This window comes from Rhamphochromis longiceps, linkage group LG9 (genome assembly GCF_057381845.1).
Source record: "Rhamphochromis longiceps isolate RC_006_pf linkage group LG9, R_longiceps_female_GT1.1, whole genome shotgun sequence".
Lineage (NCBI taxonomy): Eukaryota > Metazoa > Chordata > Actinopteri > Cichliformes > Cichlidae > Rhamphochromis > Rhamphochromis longiceps.
In genome coordinates, this window is record NC_140565.1 from 7,617,127 (window position 1) to 7,640,437 (window position 23,311).

Consider the following 23,311-nt stretch of genomic DNA (forward strand, 5'->3'; position numbering starts at 1 on the left):
AACGCCAAGGTTTCCTTCCCCTGTCATTAGTTTTGTGTCCCTAATCTGGGGATGTCTTTTAATCATGCAACATCTCAGAGCAACATTAAAGATTGCGTATTACATAATCAGTTAACGCTGCTTCTTGGTAGGGTAGAGATTCCAAGCTGTTTCGACGTTTTTCCACAGACTTCCTGTCTTTTCTTTTACCTGGTCCACCGCCTGCCAGAAGAGAGGAATCCCTCCCACTGGAGTGAGCAGCGTCTGGTTAATTTAACAGCAGCATCAGTGATTATTACAGTCCGAGTTCGCCTTTGATCCTGCCAGACAGCATTTGTCTTAGTTGGGTTTTATAATCCAACAGAGACTCCTTAGCAGATGCTCGATTTATGGACTGTGAACAAAGACTGAGATAGACAGACAATTTCTGAAGACATCATACATGGAGATAAAGGCGATTTGACCATTCCTGCTGAGGTTTAGTAAAGCTCACAGTTAAACACAGTCACCAGTGGGAGATGTTTGTCAGCCACTGAGCCACTCTGCTGGAGCAGCTTAGGCTACTGCAGGAATAATCATTAGAGTGCAAATGATTACAAATCACTTTGTTCTACAGTTTGTTTGTTTTTTTTTTTAGAAACAGAGTTATAGTGTACTTAAACATTGCAAAATTACTGTTTCTCAGGAAACTAATTTCTGGTGCATTTAACACTTAAAGAGTGTGTGTAATAAAGAAATCAAACAGTTTAACAAACTTAGGAAATATGAACCTTATCCAGTAAGTCTTTTGTCACAAAGTCTGTCACTTTGAATCTGAATGCTAAGCTTTAAAACACGCAATCATAGGCCGCAGAATGAAATCTGAGCTGATGTTCGAGCGCAGTAGCTTTTTGCAGACAGAAAGATCTTCTTTTCTCCTCGTGGATCTCTGCCTGCTTTGAGTTTCGAGTAGTGTTGATAAAATAATGATTTTCCTTTTGAATTTTTAAAAACGCCTCATTCTGAGTATTTTGAAATCATTTCAGGTTTCAATTTTACATTAACTGTACGCCCATACATTCACGCTTTCTACACGCACACACACATTATCCACACAGCCTGAGTACAGAGGAGGAAATGGTTTATCTCAGAGGCTTTAAAAAAATGCAAAACCTCGACAAGTTCATGAAATGTCCATAAGAAAGTATAAAAAATTTTTATATCCCAGTTTTTTTATTCCATGCTATCAGAAATTCTGGAATAGTGTCTCTACAGAACATGATCCATAATGTTCTTGCAGGGGAGGGTGCTGCTGCCGATGATTGTGATTGATTAAGCAAACACGCTGTCATTTCATAACAAAAGCACCCACAGCAAACACAAAGCCCAGTGTCTGGCACAAGCGCTGATAGCACACAAACAATTATCACATGCAGCGGAGCAATCTGAAAAATGACTGTGTGGGTTGCTGTATGCAGTTATGTGCCAACATAACAAGCATTAGGCTGATTAGAATTCCGACATCAAACTTCCTATAGAGTAAAGTTACCTCGGTTTTTTCCCCTTGCCTGTGTAGAAATGGACTGCAAAGGCTGCTTTGGCTTCTCAGTCTGTTGGACATAAAATCTTGGGCACAATTGCTGTTAGCAAAATCATGAACCTTTCTGTAAGAAGGAACTTTCAGTGGGAGTAAAGCTACTGACCAGAACTCCCATTCAAGATTCACCCATTGATCTGTCTCACCTTGGATTAGACGGTTTCATACAAAACAATAGTCACAAGTCAGCAATGCACATACTGTGTTTTAAAGGTCACTTAGAGATTTATTTAAGATCAGGTCCCTTTTATAAATGGTTCCATTTGGTTTCTGTTATATGCTAGTAGTTACTGTACGTAAAATAATATAATAGAAGTTTAAATTTTAAAGGATGCAGGTCAATTTGTTAGCTTTAATGTGGATAAAAAAACGAATTATCAGCCGAACAAAGAGGATAAACTGGAATTATTAGCATAAAGTGTGTTTGGCTAGCTAAAAGTATAAATGGTTACATTTGCCAGCTAAGCATCAAATAGTGGACCTGGCTAACAAGGTGAATGGATGAATTGTTACAACTTCTGGCTGCAAATGATGCAAAGGTGTGCCGCGAATGGTCCCTACAGACAAAGATTACCTGTTATATGTAGCAGTAACTAAAAGGCTGGATCCAGTTTATAATGAGCACATTTGAAAGTCACAGTTGTTGTTAGTAACAGCGTTCCTGAGCCCATGTGACGTGTTTGTTGAATCCCAAAGGTTGGGATGCAATGTTTTAAGTGATGCAATGAGGTACATTCATCACTTGTGTGAGTGTACTTGTTTGCGTTTACCTCTCCTTTGTAACATTACCTTCTTACCTACACATCCTGCAGCTTACCCCCCCCCCCCCCCCCCCCCCCACCAGAAAGACAATTCAACGTTAAATATGGAAAAGCTGCCTCACATTGACCTGTTTTTGTTTTAACTGTTGGATTCATCTGCATTTCTTTTGATCTCACACTGGGTCTCAAGGAGCAGGCGTCATTAAGAAGGTTCACACAACATTTTTTCTTCCTCTCAACATGGCCAAAGCTCCAGTATGTGAACCCTTCTCTGGCAGTGCCCTTTACTCCCCTGCAAGCCCCTTAAAGTCCTCTGCTTTGCTATGCTCCCTTTGCTTCAGTGCTTCAGTTGGGTTGAAAGCCAAAACCATTCTTGTCTGTCCTTCACCGCTAATCTGACGTGTTCGTGTGTTGTGTTGCCCTTGGGGTGGGTTACCTCCACCTCCACCCCCTCCATCTCATCTCTTCTCCTCCCCACCTTGCTGTTTATCCATCTCTGGGCTCTTCGCGTCCCTGAACCTGCTCTAATTAGCATCCCACACAACACTGTTTATTTACTCAGGTACTGGCAGAAGGGGAGGGAGGCGCGAATGAAAGGGAGAGTTGGAAAAAGGAAGGATGAGGCAGAGAAAGCTGGGAAGTGAGGGAGGGAAAGAGAGGGCTAGGAAACAGGAAGAGAGGGAGAAATGATTCAGAGAATCAAAGAGCTCTGAGACTCTCTCATACCGGATGCATGGCGTAATGATGGTTAGAGAGACGTGATGCAGAAAGTCAAAAGTGAGAGACAGAAATCTTTCCCGCCTCTCCACGCCTCCTCTCTGCCATTTCCAGTGTTTCATCTGAGATGCAGAGTGCCTAAAATTAGCAAGCTGGCAGCTTCCTTCCTTCCTCCCTTCCAGGGCCCCATTAAAGTTCTCCCATTGCGTCGAGTGATCATTAAGGTGGGTCTGGGAGTGCAGGTGTTTTCTTAGCACCCCAGTCAAGGCTGCAGTGGCATCACTTTTCTTCATCGGGGCCAGCGTGAGCAAAAACTCTATGCAGTCTTCATTTGCGGGAGTGTTTGAGCTTTCTCCTTGTGAGTAATGAACATCGCTCAGTCTGTCAGCAAGGATGGAGGAGCATATTAATAAACAATGGACAAAGGAGCAGCAGAGAATAGATAGAAGTGGACAGGCCTTGTTGTTTGAACATCTATGTGTTTGACAATCAGGCGGTTGTACAAATCTTGCGCTCAGTGTCTTGTTCTTTGGTCATGTTACCCTACCCCTTAATGCTCTGTGTCGTGCACCGTTATCCAGCTGCCAGTGAATATCTGTGAGATGTCAGGGCTCAGATTGCTGCTTAAATGGACTGGATTGTACATAATCTCACAAGATGGGTAGTCTTTCCTTTTAAAAAGAATTAGATAAAAAAAGAAAGCTCAAAGTTCAAAGCCTTCATGCTTTAACAAGTCTTTGCAGTCTGCCAGGCACTGGGTATGATTGTGGTGTTGCGAGGTCACCAGGTGAAGGTTAAAGGATTTGACACCCACTTCGCTGGACGTCTATTTTTGCTTGTGCCCGATTCACTGTAAACCTACTTGACTGTGCAGCTTAGCGATTTTGAAATTTCAAACACTGCGGCCTCAGTTGCACCAGTTCCAGCTGGCTCTTTGTTGCATGACTAAAGCCGCTTTCACGCTACATCCCTGAACTTTTATTGGACTTACCCAACAGAGGTGCATGTGGCAACACAAATGTTCCACTGGACACTAAACAGTCTTTAACCAGCCGTCTCCTTAGTACAAAGACTGCGAGAATAGTTCAGCTTCGTGCACTTACCTGAGGATGCATTCAGGGTTTTTTAACCACTTTTCAAATCTTTTTTTCTTGAATGTTGCAGGTCAAATTTCTGGTGTCACAGAACAACAGTTTATGTAATTTCTATTTCAAACTAGACGACTCAGAGTAAGCAAAAGAGAGATCTGATGCCACAGCAGCCACCTAGGCGACCTTCTAGTACAGGGTGGGCCATTTATATGGATACACCATAATAACATGGGAATGGTTGGTAATATTAAAGTCCTGTTTGTGGCACATTAGTATATGTGAGGGGGGCAAACTCCTCAAGATGGGTGGTGACCATGGTGGCCATTTAGAAGTCGGCCATCTTGGATACAACTTTTGTTTTTTTCAATAGGAAGAGGGCCATGTGACACATCAAACTTATTGGTAATGTCACAAGAAAAACAATGGTGTGCTTGGTTTCAACATAACTTTATTCTTTCATGAGTTATTTACAAGTTTCTGACCACTTATAAAATGTGTTCAGTGTGCTGCCCATTGTGTTGGATTGTCAATGCAACCCTCTTCTCCCACTCTTCACACACTGAGGAGAAATGCCAGCACAGGCATCCAGTATCCGTAGTTTCAGGTGCTGCACATCTCGTATCTTCACACCATAGACAATTGCCTTCAGATGACCCCAAAGATAAAAGTCTAAGGGGGTCAGATTGGGAGACCTTGGGGGCCATTCAACTGGCCCACGACGACCAAACCACTTTCCAGGAAACTGTTCATCTAGGAATGCTCGGACCTGGCACCCATAATGTGGTGGTGCACCATCTTGCTGGAAAAACTCAGGGAACGTGCCAGCTTCAGTGCATAAAGAGGGAAACACATCATCATGTAGCAATTTCAAATATCCAGTGGCCTTGAGGTTTCCATTGATGAAGAATGGACCCACTATCGTTGTACCCCATATACCACACCAAACCATCGCTTTTGTTGTTCCAACAGTCTTGGAGGGATCCATCCAATGTGGGTTAGCATCAGACCAATAGCGGTGGTTTTGTTTGTTAACTTCACCATTCACATAAAAGTTTGCCTCATCACTGAACAAAATCTTCTGCGTGAACTGAGAGTCCTGTTCCAATTTTTGTTTTGTCCATTCTGCAAATGATCTGGGTCATCCTCGTTGAGATGCTGCAGTAGCTGGAGTTTGTAAGGGTGCCATTTGTGAGTAGCTAATATCCGCCGAAGGGATGTTCAACTAATGCCACTCTCCAGTGACATGCGAGTGGCGCTGTGGGCTCTTGCTGAATGAAGCTAGGACAGCCACTGATGTTTCTTCATTAGTGGCAGTTTTCTTGCGTCCACATTTTGGCAAATCCAACACTGAACCAGTTTCACAAAACTTAGCAAGCAGTTTGCTAACTGTAGCATGGGAGATGGGTGGTCTCGTAGGGTGTCTTGCATTGAAATCTGCTGCAATGACCCGGTTACTGCGTTCACCAGATATCAACACAATTTCAATCTGCTCCTCACGTGTTAACCTCTTCGACATGTCAATGGCTGTGAACAAAGAGAAACTTGTAAATAACTCATGAAAGAATAAAGTTACATTGAAACCAAGCACACCATTGTTTTTCTTGTGACATTACCAATAAGTTTGATGTGTCACATGGCCCTCTTCCTATTGAAAAAACAAAAGTTGTATCCAAGATGGCCGACTTCTAAATGGCCACCATGGTCACCACCCATCTTGAGGAGTTTGCCCCCTCACATATACTAATGTGCCGCAAACAGGACTTTAATATTACCAACCATTCCCATGTTATTACGGTGTATCCATATAAATGGCCCACCCTGTATACTTGTTGGAGATTGGTGTCCACAGTGGGGCTTGCCAAATCCTGGTTTGCTTCCTTACTGGTGAAGGCAGCTTCTGCTGCTGTACATCTACGAGTATCAATACTTTTATGTGTTTAACCTACTGTACCTGTGCCTACTACCAGGTAAACAAAGCTAAGAGATCTTGTCAGTGACGGTTCTTCTTTGTGGATTTCAGTGCAAATAGTGCAGTTATGTAGTTATGCAGTACTGTGAAGCACTATGGTCAACACTGTTGTTTTAATATGTGCTATATAAATAAATTTTGATTTGATTTTGATTTGATGTACAGTCTTGGATGGCAGTTTCTTAACTAAAATGGTCCCAAGTGGCTGTCCTGTAACACGTCTTGTCATCTCTGACAGCTCTCGTCCCTCTCTTCTTTCCTTTTCTCCTCCAGCTCCCCTCTGCTTTTCCACCACTGTTTAGTGCTGTTTGACCTGCTCAGAAGGGCCCAAATGTCACAGCAGAGGGAAAGGTCAGGTAAAGGTTTTAGTGCTGAGCAAAGTCTGGACGGCTAACACAGCGCTGGATGCCCGAGGGCGTCGAGGCGGGGGAGGAGGGCCACGTTAACACTTCCGACCTTGAATACACACACACCTACCTCTACACAGTTACGTGCACTTTGACACACTGCTGTCACCTCGCATCCGTGTCGACGTCACTCAGCTCAGAGCCGGGAGCCACATCAGCTGCGTGCAACGTGGCCGCGTCTGTTTATGTGTGCTCGTACGCTCATTTGGGTCATCTGCAAGCACGGATGATTGAGGACGCTATGGCTTCCCGGGGAATGACGCATGGCCTCGCTGTGGACATCGGGTCACAGGTCGCTGGCTGTCGGGGGTTTACAGGATCCTGCTTTTAAAGGGCAGGACCTCCATTTTTTTACTGACCACTTTGGAATCCTTTTGAATAGAAAATTATTTAGATTCATATAAAAAGGACGAGTGCGTACACTTCCTTATTTTGCAAGTGAATGAAAGCAAAACACAGAGAGTCTGAGTTCAGTGTGTTCTGTACGGTGAATGGCAGATCAGTGGTGGGATTTCTTTATTGATTAATCTACATCCACATGCAGGGCAGAGCAGCCGGATCCTAATTGGAATGGATTTCTCTCTTGCATTGATTTGCTCAGGTGACAGTGGATGACATATGTGTGTGTGCGTGCGCTGAATACCATATGGTGTTCTGATGTTCTGTCTTACAACAGCTTTCGCTGTTTGTTGTCCGGTGAAGAGGTGAAAAGGAGCAGCTGGATGTTGGCAGCGTGTGCGCCTCTTCTTTGGCTCTCTCATTCAGAAGCACTCTGAGATAAAGCAAGAACACTGACTTCATTACCCCATGACTGCTTTCATGCTTTCACCCACACACACATGCATATACGAGCTGGTGCGCAAAAATGAGTAGTTAGCATGCATGCAGGCAGAAGCAATGGAGCACAGATAACTTTACACAGGAGGGAATGATGTCATTTCCTCTTGGATGCATTTTTGGTTTTTTTTTATGTTTTTGCATCTTAACAAAGGCAAGAAAGGTTTATCTTTTTAACTAACTCTCTCACATTTACTTATCCCACACATAATGTGTGTGTGCGTGCAAGAGAGAGAGGGCTACTGAGAGATGGCCGCTGGACATGGCTTCTCACAGCCGACTGGCCCCGACCCCCCATGATCTGCTCTCTTATCTAGTCCAGATCCTGGCCTTTCATCTGGGCTAAAACCTGGGGGAGCTTGGCCTCTGCTGTTTTTTAAGTCTTCTCTCTCTCTCTCTCTCGCTCTCTCACACACACACACACACACACACACACACACACACACACACACACACACACACACACACACACACACACACACACACACACACACGCAGTCTCATTCCAGACCCCCTCCATCTCCAGACTCTATCTGTGAGTCCCAGATGAGCATTGCTCTCACCTACAAGAAGAGATAACAAACCTCACACTCCTCTGCTCTCCTTTCCCCAAAATACTTCAGATTTGATTTCTTCAAAACTCACTGTGAGGGGAAAAAAAAGAAATTACCTCCCCTTTCTCCCTTTCTTATTGTCTGCTTCGTTTTCATGTGAGAATTGGGTTTTTTTTAATGTTTTTTTTTTTCTTTTTTCGAGATGTGGTTGTTGTTATGTTTGGGTCCTTGCCACCGCCTTCATAGATAGGAAGCAAAATGCTGCACTCTGCAGTTTAAACAGTAGTTGTTTGGCTAAAAGCGAGACAAAGCAGAATCACAGAACGCATCGGGGATGCTCCCCAAACACGGTGCTCTTCATGTTTTGACACTGAACAAAGTGGCGCTTTCAGCTCTCACTAAATTGCATTACTGCCTAACAATAGGTGGGTTGTTTTGGCTGGTCGGCCAGTCGGTCTTGGCTGGACCAGATCTTCATGTGACCAGCGTTCAGCTGTGAGAGCATGAGCTGACGTTTTTGTGTGTGTGAGTAAAGCGTCTGCAGTTCATACCATGTCATTCCATTCCAGGTGGATGCCTGGCCCGTCCCCACTCTGCCCTGCTGCTCACCCCTGACCTGTTTCCAGCATAAACACCAGATCCTCACCTCTCACCCCTCTGGCTTTACCTGATAATCTGTCTCTGTGGAGCAACCCCCCTCTTTCTCACACACACACTATCGTTTTTCTTCTTTCTTCCTTAGTTTCTTACATTCTCTCCAGAAACCAGATTTCTGCATCACCCTAGCAGTGACCTCTGACCCCAGTCAGATCGGAGCAGTTGGCGTTTTGAATCTAGCAGCAGTTTGAGTAGCATCAGTGACCTGCTTGCACATTTGTCTCTTAGCCTTGTTGTGTTATGCCCCCTCGAGTCAAAGCTGCATAACAGTTAAGGTGAATGGGGTTCGCATTCGAAGACATTTTTCTTTACAGGAGCATGTCGGCCATCAGTGTGTGGATGAGTTATTTTGGAAAGTGTTCACAGGCCCTTCACGTTTTATGAATTAAATGCACTTCTTGCTTATTTTTCTGCACACAATAAATCACATTTACAAAGCAAAGACTTCTTTGTAATTACTGTGAATTTTATTTAATGAGCAATCTTTGTCACGGCACACTAATCTGAGCTTTACTGAGGTGAGTCTGGTTTACATTGATGCTAGCTTAGGTCACACGATTAGCAGGCGAACATGGCGCAAAGGTGAAATGGAGCGACCGATCCAAAGCCCTCTGCTGTGCATCTTCCACGACTTTCCTGTCCACTCTCCACTGTCTATAAAAATGAAAGGCCCAAAAAAATAACACATTAAAAAATATTATCTTTCCAATTTACATATGGCATCATCACCCAACCCCTCCTTTTTCTTTCCTTTTTTTTGGAGGACTGCACATAAGTGCACTTCTGTAGCCTGTGCTTTGTTGGAGTTTATCCATTCTCTATACGTAGACAAAGAGTGGGCACGTAGCAGGACCATCCTTGAATTAAGGTCCAGCTTTCTGTTAGGATTTTTCTAATCATCCCTCAAAGATCCAAGGCAGATGGCCAAACAAAGTGATGTAACCAGATTGAAAAAGGCTTTCACTAGGGCTCCTCGATTATGGCAAAAATGATAATCACGATTATTTTCACTGAAATTGAGATCTCGATTATTTGACGATATTTATTTAACAATAACAATGTATTGAATAATGACTTTAAAGATTGTCAAAAAATAATATAAAATAGTGTGCAAATACTGATAACAGTGCAAATGTTTGCAATATAAAAAATAAATGAAAAATGTAAACATCTATGTTTAGTGAACTTTGCAGTGTTGCTCTGTGGTGCAGCTACGACACTGTAGCAAAGTTTACACACTGTGTCTACTTGATTCACGTCTGACTCCGCGAACCCATAATGTTTCCACACCACTGAAGTTTTTTTTTACCTCTCTTTTCAACCAACGGCAGTCACTCTCCTCTCCAAATAACTTCTGCTTAGCTTTCCGAGCTTCCCTCGGGTCCTCTTAATTGTTGTGACGGGTGTTCGAAATGCAGAGAGGTGCGCTCGATTTGCCACACGGAGCAGTGCGAGAGTAAAGCACGAGGGAGGAGCTAATAATCGGCTTAGTCATTTTTAATGATCGTTGAAAGCCCAGATCGTAATCGTGATTAAAATTCGATTAATTGAGCAGCCCTAGCTTTCACCAATAAAATGGTCAAGAAACACCATCTCCATTTGTTGCAGAGCTCCACTAGTCTGGAGAAACTGTAAGCAGAGCAGCCATCTCAAAAACTCATAGCTGATCAGACCTAGAGTGGACAGACAAAATCTGGCAGGATCCAGATATTGCTCATCACTGGGCCTAATGGGATATTTGGTTAAGTACGCTGGTGCCAGCATCATCCTGTCATGTGTAAAATAACAACTAAAGGTATCTGAAAGCTTTGTCTATCATTTGTGTGTCTACTGAAAATGACATTGCATTCTGTTGTCTTCTTTGATCAGATGTTGAGCCTTGAAATGCTTTGACCTGTGAAACAGAAAACAACAGAACTATTAAAAATTCTAGTTACACTAGCTGGATTTTATTATAGCTTGTGCTTGATTGTAACTGGACATTGCAAAGGGCTGCAGGTCTAGCTTTTAAACAACCGTTGCTCTTGATTTCTGTTCATTTGGTGTCTTTTTGTGTTTGAACACCAAAATAACCTTCTGGGGAGAATAGAGAATGATGACAGGGCAAGTTGACCGCTGCTGTTACATCAACAAGAAATCAAACCCTTGCCCACTCCTTCCTCTTTCTCATTCTCATTTTTGTCTCTTCCCTCTCCAATGTGCCTGAAGTGGAAGAAGGGAGTTTTTAAAATGCAGGTTATGTAGATAGAGGCACATACTGAGACCTGAATCAAATTATGAGCACACGGAGGGAAATTAGCAAACTGTAGAAGGGTTACAAAAATAGCTGGAAGTTTAAAAGTAGCACTTTGACATATATCTGTATTGCCTTCTGTGCAACAGTAAAGGGGTCTGTGTTGTGTCATTGACCCATTCAGTGAAGTGAATTAGCAGATGTGGCCCGAAAGTGTTTTTTAAAGTGTTGTCTTTAGGGCCTCTTAAAATGAGAACAAGTCTTAATTGTGATAACAGTACATTCAGTTCAGTTTAATATGGTTTTATCATGGCCTCCAGATGCTTTATATTGTAAGTTAAAGACACTATAATAATACAGAGGAAACTTCAACAATTAGATCATCCCATACGAGCAAGCAATTGGTGACAGTGGGGAGGAAAAACTCCCCTTTTAACAGGAAGAAACCTCCAGCAGAACAAGGCTCAGGGAGGGACAGATGTGGAGAGGGAGTCTGGACAAAAGAAACAGTCAGAGATTAAATCCTGAAATGAGCTAAAATGAGTCCCACAAATGAATGGAAGTTAGCATGCTAAGTGACAATGGCAGCTCTGTAAAACATTCATATATACCTACCTAACGATCAGGTGGCTGATCGTTAGGTAGGTATTCAGTTTTCAGGCTTTGGATAGGTAATTTTTAGAGTGTAAATTTATACTGTTTTAAGCTTATGAACATAAACGGTGGTCATCAACTTTCAGCTCGACTCACTGGAGCCATCTTACACCAGGACAGTTTTCATAACCCTCCTGATCTCCCACCGCTGGCGCTGCTCTGTTTGCCTAGTGACTGTGCAGTTGTGCTTCAGCTGCCTACATAGGTTGAGCCTTCTCCTTTCTTTGTGTACAAAGTTGCCCAAGGATAAATTCCCTGAACAAAAATCATGAGGAAGTTTCCCCCTTTCTTTCTGTTCCTACTTCTTCCTCCTGCAGTGAATATGGTCTTATAAAACACAGCAACGCAATAACACCACAGATAGAAACTTAATTAATGTACACATTGCAGAATTAATCAACAGGTATTGCCTCAAGTCCATTCTCTCACTTTTTATACCTACATAAAGCACCCAGAGGAACGCACATCCCACAGTTTTATTCCACTCTGTGTTCTGCCAAAGTCACAGTCAAATTGGAATCAACTATCCACACAGAGGAGGAATATCTCCAGCTTTATGGAGTCGTAATGCGGTAGGGGTACTGTATAAATAATCTGTGCACAGAAACACTTCCAGCTGTTAAACAATATGCCCTTTGCCGTTTTTCTCTTCCTCTCCTCCTTTTGAGTGTGCAGGGCTTTGAGCGTGAAAGCAGGCAGGGGGTTTTGTATGGAGAAATGATTTTGTTTAAATATTTGCCTTTTGTAACACCTCCAGATTGTTGCACTTTATGCTGTTTGGTATTACAGAGTGGAGCTGGAACATTGCCTGTATCAAACGGTGCTATTAAGGTTCAGGTTATAATGTGAAATTGAAATCCCAGAGTCTGTTTACAGTTAGGCCTTTTGAAGCATTCCAGTGTAATCTGTCCCTGCTTTTGATATAAAGATAGAGTATTGATATAAATGAAGGGAATTCTGTCTTTGTTTTTAAAACCATACCTGTGGCTTTTGATTGATGGATGGAAACGCTATGGTAGATTGAGATAATAAAGACTTGCTTAAAACCTCACTCTGAGGTTATAGTTTCCCCCACTGTATCAACATAGTCAGAAAGGTGAAACACGGAGTGCAAAGCCTCATCCCCACTGGGCTACCATGAATTGTTATTTGTGAACAAGGGATGATAAAATAAACCCAGGTCTTTTTTTTTTCAGGGACATCCTCGTTGCCTTTGGCCAGGTTGAGTAGGGAGCAGCTTTCACGCTCCATTGACTGATCCTTACAGGAAGTGAGGGGGGAGGTAAAAGGAGTCCCTTCACCACAGATCCTCAGCATGTACCTTGACTACATGCTGAGCCCATATCAAAGGGGGCACTCTGTCCTTAGCCTGGGGGACAGAGAGTCTGCTGTTTGGGTCTAGAGAGACATGGGTAATAGGACAGCTTGTCACACTTGTGCATATGCCTGCATTTTACACACTGCACGTTGCTGCTGTCTTGCTTGGGTTGCAAAGTAGCGACACCACAAAAAAAAAGAAAGAAAAGGAGACCGTATGCAGAGGGGTTGCATTTATATTAAGGTCCGAACCATCAACCACAATGACATGAACTCTAACCAGTTCTCACTAACAGTGCAGTGAGAATACTTAAATTTTGGCTTCTGAAAATTGTTCTTGCATCAGGAGTAAAAAATGCATCCAAAATATATCTCCCGCCCATTCTGACCACATCTTGTTGCCGTCTGTAGACCAAACCAGTTTAAGCCTGCGCACGTGCTACGTGTTGCAGTGTTGACTTTCATTGTTCATGTGGAAAAATCTTGCCTCGTTCATAGACAAAATCTGCATCCACGGGGCAAGATTTACAATACTTGAAGTCACTGATGAACACCTCGACACAAAGCAAAGAAGTCTTTGCTTTGTAAATGTGATACTTGTAAGGCAAGGCAAGTTTATTTGTATAGCACAATTCAACAACAAGGTGATTCAAAGTGCTTTACAGAGACATTAGAAACAAGAACAAATAAAAAGCATGATTTAAAATTGAATAAAACAAGCAAATAAACTAACTAACTAATTAACAAACAAACAACAGTATATAAAATCAAAACAGATAAAATCAGAACAGTAGATAAAATCAGTAGTTAAATGTAAGTTTTGAAATTTAAGCTTAAAGTGTGGATTTGGTGCTTTATTCAAATGCAGCTGAGAACAGGTGAGTCTTCAACCTGGATTTAAATAAACTGAGTGTTTCAGCTGATCTGAGGCTTTCTGGGAGTTTGTTCCAGATATAAGGAGCATAAAAGCTGAATGCAGCTTCTCCGTGTCTGGTTCTGACTCTGGGAACTGATAAAAGACCGGATCCAGATGACCTGAGGGATCTGGAAGGTTCATACTGGGTCAGGAGGTCATTGATGTATTTTGGTCCTAAACCATTCAGAGCTTTATAGGCCAGCATCAGAACTTTAAAGTCTATCCTCTGACGGACAGGCAGCCAGTGTGTGGTAGGACTCGACTTAAGCGGTCAAAGAAGTGCAGGAGACTGATGCTGTCCAGTGTAGCAAGTGATTTATTCACCATTCTGTGGCCCAAGAATATTTACAAAGAAACAAATAAGAAACTCAACTCTATAATAAACTCAATTCAAATAAACATAACTGAACTTAAATCAACGGAAATTAAGGTCAAACTGCACACAGCTACACTGACCTGAACCCTTCTTCTGAAACACCTGAGTTCGTCTGCTTAAATAGTCCCCTTAATCAAACACTTTCTCCTCTGGACTATTCCATTCAGTAGGTAGGTGAGATGAACATGATTATATTCATCCTCTACTACTCCTCTTGACTGGCAACATAAACTCTGGTGTAATCAATACATATCACAACATTAAATCTATTTCTTTATAAACCCTTTAAAATCAACTTTATTAAATTATAAGAATTCTTCCCCTCCTGCCCTTGGTCTCTTCCTGTGACCTCAGATGAACCCAGAAGGTATAAAGCAGGAAGTAGAACTACATTTCCTCTTTTTGCTTCTGGAAGACAGGTAGGTAAAGGTAAGTTCAAACAATACAAATTAACAGTTGAAATAAATAACATGTTAACTTAACAAACTTGCATGAATTGATTTAAACCAAGATGTTATATTATATAATCTGTAAAAGTGCAGAACATAAACAAACCCGGGATAGTAGATGTTTGCCTATTGCAGATTACATGTGAAATATGGTTAAATCAAAACAAGAATGTTAACTAAGAATGTAGACAAATGGTCTTCTCACCCACTTTGTCACACAGTGTAAGGACCTCAGAGCTGGACTGATGTGGTCCACTTTTTTGGTCTTAGTGAGGACTCGAGCAGCAGAGTTCTGAATGAGCTGTAGTTGTCTGACTGATTTTTTAGGTAGACCTGTAAAGATGCTGTTACAGTAATCAAGCCTACTAAAGATGAATGCATGGACTAGTTTTTCCAGGTCCTGTTGAGACATCAGATCTTTTATCCTTGATATATTCTTGAGGTGATAGTAAGCTGACTTTGTTATTGTCTTAATGTGTTTTTCTAAGTTTAGGTCTGCATCCATCACTACACCCAAATTTCTCGCCTGGTTTGTGGTTTTTAGATGTATAGATTGAAGTTCTCTGGTGACCTGTAATCGTTTTTCTTTGGCGCCAAAGACTATTACCTCAGTTTTGTTTTTGTTTAGCTGGAGAAAATTGTGGCACAACCAGTCATTGATTTCCTCAATGCATTTACCAAGAGCCTGTACAGGGCCTCGGTCTCCTGGTGACATTGTGACATATATATTTGTGTGTCATCTGCATAGCTGTGATAGTTTATTTTGTTGTTGTTTATAATCTGTGCCAGTGGGAGCATGTAGATGTTAAACAGAAGGGGTCCCAAGATGGAACCTTGGGGAACTCCACATGTGATACTTGTCTGCTCAGATGTGAAGTTACCTATTGATACAAAGTATTTCCTGTTTTCTACGTATGTTTTGAACCAGTTTAGTACAGTTCCTGAAAGACCTGTCCAGTTCTCCAGTCGTTTGAGTAATATGTTGTGGTCAACTGTATCAAATGCTGCACTGAGATCCAGTAAAACTAGGACTGACATTTTTCCACTGTCTGTATTCAGACATATGTCATTAAACACTTTGGTCAGAGCGGTTTCAGTGCTGTGGTTCTGTCTAAAACCTGACTGGAAGGCATCGTAGCAATTATTCTGTTTTAAGAAGTAACTGAGCTGTTGGGAAACTGCTTTTTCAATGATCTTACTTAAAAACGGGAGATTTGAGATCGGCCTGTAGTTGTTCATTTGTGTCTTGTCAAGATTGTCCTTTTTCAGTATAGGTTTGATTACAGCAGTTTTTAGTGATTCTGGAAACACACCTGATAATAAAGAAAAGTTGACGATCTGTAACAGGTCTGACTCTAAAGTCTTTGAGACCTTTTTGAAAAAACTTGTTGGCAGGACATCTAAACAGCAGGAGGAGGAGTTCAGTTGACCTAAGATGTCCTCCAGGTCTTTGCTGTTAATAGGTTGAAACTGTTTCATGGTGTTTAAACAGTTTTTTGGTGGACACAGTACATATCCTGGATCTGCTGTTGATGTACCAATTGCTTGTCTAATTTTTTGGATTTTTTCAGTGAAGAATTTGGCAAAGTCATTGCAGGCCATGGTCGAATGAAGTTCAGCTGCCACTGACACAGGAGGGTTTGTTAGCCTGTCAACTGTAGAAAATAAGACCCGAGCATTATGGCTGTTTTTAGTGATGATGTCAGAGAAGTAGGACCTCCTTGCATTCCTCAGTTGTAAATTATAATTGTGAAGTTTCTCTTTATAGATGTCATAATGAACCTGGAGGTTTGTTTTTCTCCATCTGCGCTCAGCTTTCCTACACTCTCTTTTTTCATTTTTCACTAGTGTGGAGTTTCTCCATGGAGACTTTTTCCTTCCAGAGATAACCTTCACCTTAATGGGAGCAATAGTGTCCATTACATTTAACATGTTAGCATTGAAGCTATTGACGAGCTCATTGACTGACCCTCTGGGCAGGTCAGGTGTTAATGGGAAGACCTGGTTAAAAATTGCACTACTGTGTTCAGTTATACACCGTTTTGTGATCACTGTTGTTGATATATTTGTGTGGGCTGAGATTTTACTTTCAAAGAAAACACAGTAATGATCAGACAGGCCCACATCAGACACGGTAACCTTTGAAATGCTCAGGCCTTTGGAGATCAGTAGGTCAAGAGTGTGTCCTCTATTATGTGTGGCCTCTGTTACATGCTGAGTCAGCCCAAAGTTGCCCAGAGTGTTACTCAGGTCTTTAGTCCCTTTGTCCTGAGGGTTGTCCACATGAATGTTAAAATCCCCAGCAATAATTACACAGTCAAAATCAACACAGATCACAGACAGCAGTTCACTGAGGTCATTAAAAAAGTCTGTGCAGTATTTGGGAGGCCTGTAAACATTAAGAAACACAACTTTGGATGGGGCCTTCAGCTGTAAAGCCACATATTCAAAAGACTGAAAACTTCCAGGAGATAGCTGCTTACAGCAACCCCTCCTCCTCTCCTGCTCGCCCTGACCTCACTGATAAAACTGTAGTTAGGAGGGGTCGTCTCGATGAGAACAGCTCCACTGTTACTTTGGTCCAACCAAGTTTCAGTTAAAAACATAAAATCAAGGCTGTGCTCAGTGATTAAATCATTAATTAAAAATGTTTTCCCAGCTAGAGATCTAATGTTTAATAAAGCCAACTTAAGTGTTTTAGAGGTATTACTTGTCCCCTCATGTTTGGGAGCAGTCTGTGGCACACAAGGTATGTTTACTATGTTTAAAGATCTTTTAGAGTGCAGCTCTCTGTGTTTTGACCAGGCCACATGTCTCCTGTCACCTAAAAGTACAGAAATTTTAAAACCTTCTAGTAAACAGGGTCCCAGCTTCTCCTGGGAAAAGTCATCACTGCCATAATCCTCACAGCCCGGACCCTTCACATATCACATATCAGACTGCGGAGACAGGGCATGAAGAGGAACTAAGGGGGGCGAGGCTGGGCAATGTGACTTCGATTGCTCTGTTGAGGGTGGGGCTCGATGGCGAACCTTTGGCCGCTCTGGTGGGGGGTTTATGGGGGACAAAAAGGGATTGGGACGGGGGGTAGATCTGAGCCCAGCATTGACCCGCTCCATCATCTCCTCAGTGAATTTCAGGTGTGGGGAGGAGGGAGAAAGGGAGGGGGAGGAGGGTGATGGCCTGTCAGGGGTTTGGGGGACTGGGGAAGGTCGTGGTCCCTTGTCCTGGTCGTTGGTGTTGTTGAGAGAGTTGGAGGCAAATAGGGACCCCTCTTCTTGCCTTAGATGTCTCTCCTTTCTGAGGCTCTTCCTCAGATGCCATGGATGTCTCTCCTTTCTGAGGCTCTTCCCGGGTGGGGGCAAATGGAGCTCCTCCTCAAGGTTTCTGCTGGGCTTTGTCTGTTCTTGGAGTACTGTTTGTTCCTCTTTATGAGATAACTCCTCGTTTATCTCAGCCTTGGCACCAAGGACTGTTAGTTGAAGTTCTAGTCACCAGCAATGCACATTTTGGCAGCATGCTGGTAAGTATTTAATGTAAAAGTATATCTGCATTTGTAAATACGATCAGGACGTCTTGGCCTTGATGTTCGTTATTGGCTGTTCCTGTCAGAGCATCAGCATGCAGGCTAGCTGATGGGTTGCCTGTTCGGGGTTTAAGGGGGATTTAAGACTGGAAAAGCTGAAGGCCCTCAGCGCATGAACTTATATACATGTTTTTTATGCTTGTGTTTCAGTTGGTAGTGACTGCAGACCATCAGATGAAGAGCCTTCAGTTTCGGAGCATTGCCCCCAAGGCCCCGGCTGTGGTGCCCTCTCCTTCCCCTGCGGTCCAGTCCTGTCAGCCCTCATCTGCTCTGCCTGAGGCTACCACTGCCTCAAGCCCCAAGTCCATCATTGTGCCCACCCAAAACTATGCACTCATGCAAATAGCAGGTCAAGATGGCACATTCTCCCTGGTGGCGCTCCCACCTTCTGTTTCTTCTCAGTCGCCGCAGCATCAGAAGAACCTTAAACTACCCATTCCCAGATACCAGCCAATGAGGAGCAAGGGGACCACAGATAAGGTCAAATCTCCTCCACTACCTGCCAGGGTGAAAACAGCCTCCAGAGTTTCTGACTCAGCACAGACCAAATCAGTGGGTTGTGGAGCATCAACAGCTATTAAGAAGAATCTACAAGAGACCAAGCACACAAAGGAAACCCTTGTGCCCAAAGAAGAGCCTTCAGAGCAGCTAATTCTAATAGACCCAGCCTCCTCTGACATCTCTGTTACTGCTCTTCTACCAGATAATGCTGTCCTCTACCCGGGTTCTCAGTTGGAGCGAGTACCAGATGGCTCAGAACGACCTACCACCACTGGTCTCATTCAGAACCTGCAGTACCCCCCTGCTTCCATCAAAAGCTCCCAAAGCAAATCACCGGAGGACAATAAGACTACAGTGAGAGTGTGCCAATCTAAGCTGGCTGCAGCCCAGACCCAGGGCAGTATCACTGTCCTTTCTCCAGCTATCTTCAGTAAAGCAGTCCAGATTATCCCATCCCCACCTAAGGGGAAATTACCCATTTTGCCCTACTCTAAAATGAAGAGCACCCTCATCCCAGCTGCCAAGCTCAATAATTTATCTCCAGAAAAGAAAAGTTTACCTGGCCTGAAAGGACTCACCAGCCCTTTAGATTCTACATCCAAGTCCCACGAGACAGCTGAAACCTTGAGTCACAACCGGGTGCCTAACTCCAGTCTAGAGCCTCAGGCCCAGCCCACATTATTGCCTGTTGTAGGAACACTCCAGAAGCCACCTGGCAAGAAGAGAGGAAGGAAGAGAAAAACAATGGAAGACATCTTAGCTTTTGAAGCCCGCAAGAAAAGGTCTTTATCCTTCTTCCGTAGAAGGGTCCCGGAGAAACAGCCGGCAGTTGTTCCAGGATCCAAACAAAAGGAAGTTGATATTTCAAAAAAATACCGCAGCATTCGACCCAAGCCCATGTTGGTGATGGAGACAGTTCCCCAGTTGGTTAGTCTGCCTGCTATTACGCCAGATGGCCAAGAACAGGAGCTCATACTTGGTCATCAGCTCCCCACCTCTACCACAACAAAAGCATTGGACTGTCCACCTCAGCCAACCCCGGTAACCCTCCACCTCAGAGGAGGCTCCCATCCTAGAGTGTTCATAGGAAGCCGACCGCCCCACCGCTGCCCCACCTGCAGCCGCTGCTTCAAATTCAAGCATCACCTTCAGAGCCACATGAACAGTCACGCCAACAATCGGCCGCACATCTGCCCCGTCTGCCGCAAGACGTACGCTCACTCAAGCAGCCTGAGCACCCACAAGAAGCTTCATCACTCTGAGGTACGGCCACGTCGTTCTCTATCCTGCGAGTTCTGCGAAAAGGCCTTTGGATATGTTGGGGTATACTTCAGTCATCTGAGAGAGGTCCATAAGGTGGTGCTAACCGTGGAGCCGTCAGTCAGTCATCACGAGGAAGACGTGCTTGTAGAGGGGTAAGATTATTAGCGATTGAGATAACTAATGAATATATGCTGCAACCTCATTTTTGATCTTTAACTTCTGGCAAGGGGAATTAAACAGCCAAAGATACTGACTGACTGCACCTTATTCCTTTTATTTCTCTGCAGGGGCAGCTTGCCGGAACCATCAGATGAACAGGATTGTGAAGATCCTGTGGAGCTGCAGATCAAATGTGGCCGCTGTCAGGCAATCACTCCCACCTTTGCAGACATGAAGATGCATTTGCGATATGTGCACGGGGAGGAGGTCCACATTCAACTCTGTGAGGGCCAACCCCCACGGGGAGGCCGTGAGGCTGAGAACGAACTGGTAAAGCACGCTGCCCATTACTGGCGACAGTTAAATGAGAGGCGCAATCTGGTCAAGTGTGGAAGCTGCGACGAAGAATTCTTTTCTTTCTCCAAGCTTAAGAAGCACATCATGTCCCACCACCGAGGAAGGGAAGGAGATGACAGCGGGGTCCTCCCATCACCAGAAAGCAGCGGAGGCCTCGGCATTCTTGCCACAGGTGCAGTTTTTAACTGTGTGCTTTGCAGTGAGGTGCTAGACACTAAAGAGCTGGTCATGGAGCACTGGAGGTGTCACCACCACTGTGAGCGTCCGAGCCTGCTGTGGGATGCCCTGAGCTCATACTCTGGCCAGGAAGAGGGCGAGGCCGACCGGGATCTGGAAACTCCTGCTCCAAGCCCGCGTTAGCCGACTGGCCCTTTGGGTTGGCGTGGGCTCCTACTCATACACACTCAGTTCTAACAATCAGCAGCACAGGGATAGAGATGTTCTCTTATAGCACTAGTTTCATCTTTCACCACTGGAGAAATCTGACCTTGTGCAAAAGATGAAAAACAGTAAAGATAAAATCAAGCCTGTGGTGAAAAGTGATCTTTGTGTTAAGATTTGCAAGAGATGCTCTCGCTAGGTCAGAGAATCCAGTTTTATACACAATATCATTTTTCATGTTATTTTGATTGCACTGTTCTGTTTTTGGACTTTGTTTTGTTTGGAAGTATGTATTTAATATCTCGTTGGAAATGCAAATGATTATTTTCTATCTATTGTTTATTTAAAAGTTATTAGAGGTCATCTATGACCCAACTGAAATAGTCCAGGGGTCATTTCACCCTTTAATATATCTAGCCATGCAGATAAGATCAGATTTTCTTATCTTTTTCTTTTTTTTTTAAACGTGCCGAACCAAAACGAAAAGTGACACCACACACGATCAAATGTTTAAAAGCGAAACATGTTTTTGTAGCCAGATAATCCTTTCCATGTAACACCAGGCACATTTTTCACAGGACAAAGGTTTAGCAGTCAACTGCTGTAGCTCCAAGTTTGTTGTTCATAAGTCACAATAGCTCCTGCAGCTTCCTACTCGTTATTTCCCATTCATTTTGCTATTTTTATAAGCAAAACATTATTGGGGATATGTAAAATGTGAGCACAAACTAATTCTAGTCACCTCCATTTATCAGATAGTCAGAAATCTTAAAGATGACTCAAGCTACCAGGTCTGCATGGCTAGATACTACAAGAGAGCATTGAGGAGATCATTTTATTCGGGGACGGCTGAATTAAAAGTAGTTCATTGGGTACCATCTCAGTGGCTGACAATTTAACCACTGGCCTTTGCGTCATAACAGTTTAAAAGTGTTCTGTAACTGTACAATCCTCAGTGTAGTATTGCTCGTGTAACAGAGTCCGATTAAGGGCAGTATTGGGGTTCATTATCCACCTGGACCCATGAAGGAACACTTTTCTTAACCAGCACCCAAGTGACATCCTTGTGGCCTTCTGAGAAAAAAAAAAAAACGGAAAAAAAATGTTGGTGTTCATGCGTAACGTGACTTATCATTGGTATGGTCCTCAGTAAGCCGAGTTCTATCTTCTTGACTTGTCGATTAATGCCTATATGTGTATTCTGTGATATGCCAAGGGTCTATTCACACTTGTGATTGTAGAAGTGAGGTTTGCATTGAAGCTTTTTCAACCACTGACAGAATACCATCGGTTTAGTAAATACGCAAAGGAAAACCATTGAATCGCCTACCTGTTGTTGCCAGCTCATGTACGCACCTGTGGAATTGTGTGCACCTAGACTCTGAATAGAGTTAATATAAACTGTTGTCAAGTCCAGAAAATATGCTATTTTATACTATATAGATTATTAAAGAGGTCTCTGAGAATATTTATGCTTGTTATTGGTCCTTAAAGAACCAGCACTGAGACATTTGTTGTTTGCTTCTTTTTTGGGGGTGGGGGTGCTTAAATGTCTTGCTCTTGGTTGGGGAGCACAGTAGCTCTGTTAACGTCTGTCTGTATGTATCTTTCATATGAAGAAGAAAAGAAAAAAATCACAGGGTCAAGTGAATGTACCTGAATCTTTTAAAAGACCTACCAAAAGTATATATATGCTACATAGACTTATTCTATAGATAGAATATATAGATATAATGAGAATAAATATATATATTTACATAGAGTAACTAGTGAATCAGCTGCTTTGTTCTGTCAGTGAAGGAGGGGAAACAAGATGCATATATCATTGCCAGCACTGGCAACAAAAAGCCATGTAGAGCTGTCCTTATGTGTCTGACACAAACAGGGGACTGAATGAAGGCCAAAGCACTGAGAGAGTACTCTGTGTCTGGGTGTTCATCGGTGACTTGTTCTTCGCTTTCAAGCCCTCAACGCAAACCAGGAAGTGGCAGGCTTAAGGGTCAGTCTCTTCTCTCCTCAGATGCGTGCGTGTATGACTGTCAGCAAAAGTCAGAAAGTGAAAAATCTCACATTAGGCGATGTAATGTGTTTGGCTCACATGATATGTTGGCTGTCAGAAACAAAAAAAATAAAAGACTGAAAGTGTTCGTGCTTGTGGCTGTTTATGTACCTGAAGAACCTGATGTTTATGAGAATAAAGATATGCTTTGTTCAGGACACTGTGTGTGTGTGGACGTTTTTTTTTTTCTTCTTCTTTTTTTTCACTAAACAGTTAGTAACTCAGGAAAAGTTAAAGTTCAGAATGCTAAACTTGTAAGAAGCATAGACTGTATTTGAAAACAATGGACAGAGCCGCCATGATGCCACCCACTGTGTATTTGAAGGTTTAACATTAGCTCTTTATAATAATGGGGCTGGGGCTTGCTGGGCCTAGTTTAAGATGGGACATGGTCACTGCTCCCGTCTGGACGCTTCTGCCCCTCCCTGGGATTCAGGTTCTTGTTGGTTCTGAGGTGCGTGGCTGGATGTTCTAGTGTGGTCATTGGCCCGCTCCCCTCGTGGCTTGGGTTG

At 43.1% G+C, this 23,311-nt stretch overlaps 1 protein-coding gene across 4 annotated transcripts in view; it reads left to right on the forward strand.

Annotated features, from left to right (window-relative positions):
* Positions 1-22,569, forward strand: part of znf438 (zinc finger protein 438) — a 56,841-nt gene extending 34,272 nt beyond the window's left edge. For all 4 annotated transcript variants that reach the window (XM_085418102.1, XM_085418103.1, XM_085418105.1 and 1 more), the window contains 2 exons: positions 18,230-19,995; positions 20,131-22,569. In XM_085418102.1, coding sequence (XP_085274228.1) covers positions 18,254-19,995; positions 20,131-20,719 — 2,331 coding nt within the window. In that variant the 5' untranslated portion in view covers positions 18,230-18,253 and the 3' untranslated portion in view covers positions 20,720-22,569. The remainder of the gene's footprint in view (positions 1-18,229; positions 19,996-20,130) is intronic.
* The last annotated feature ends 742 nt before the right edge of the window (positions 22,570-23,311 follow it).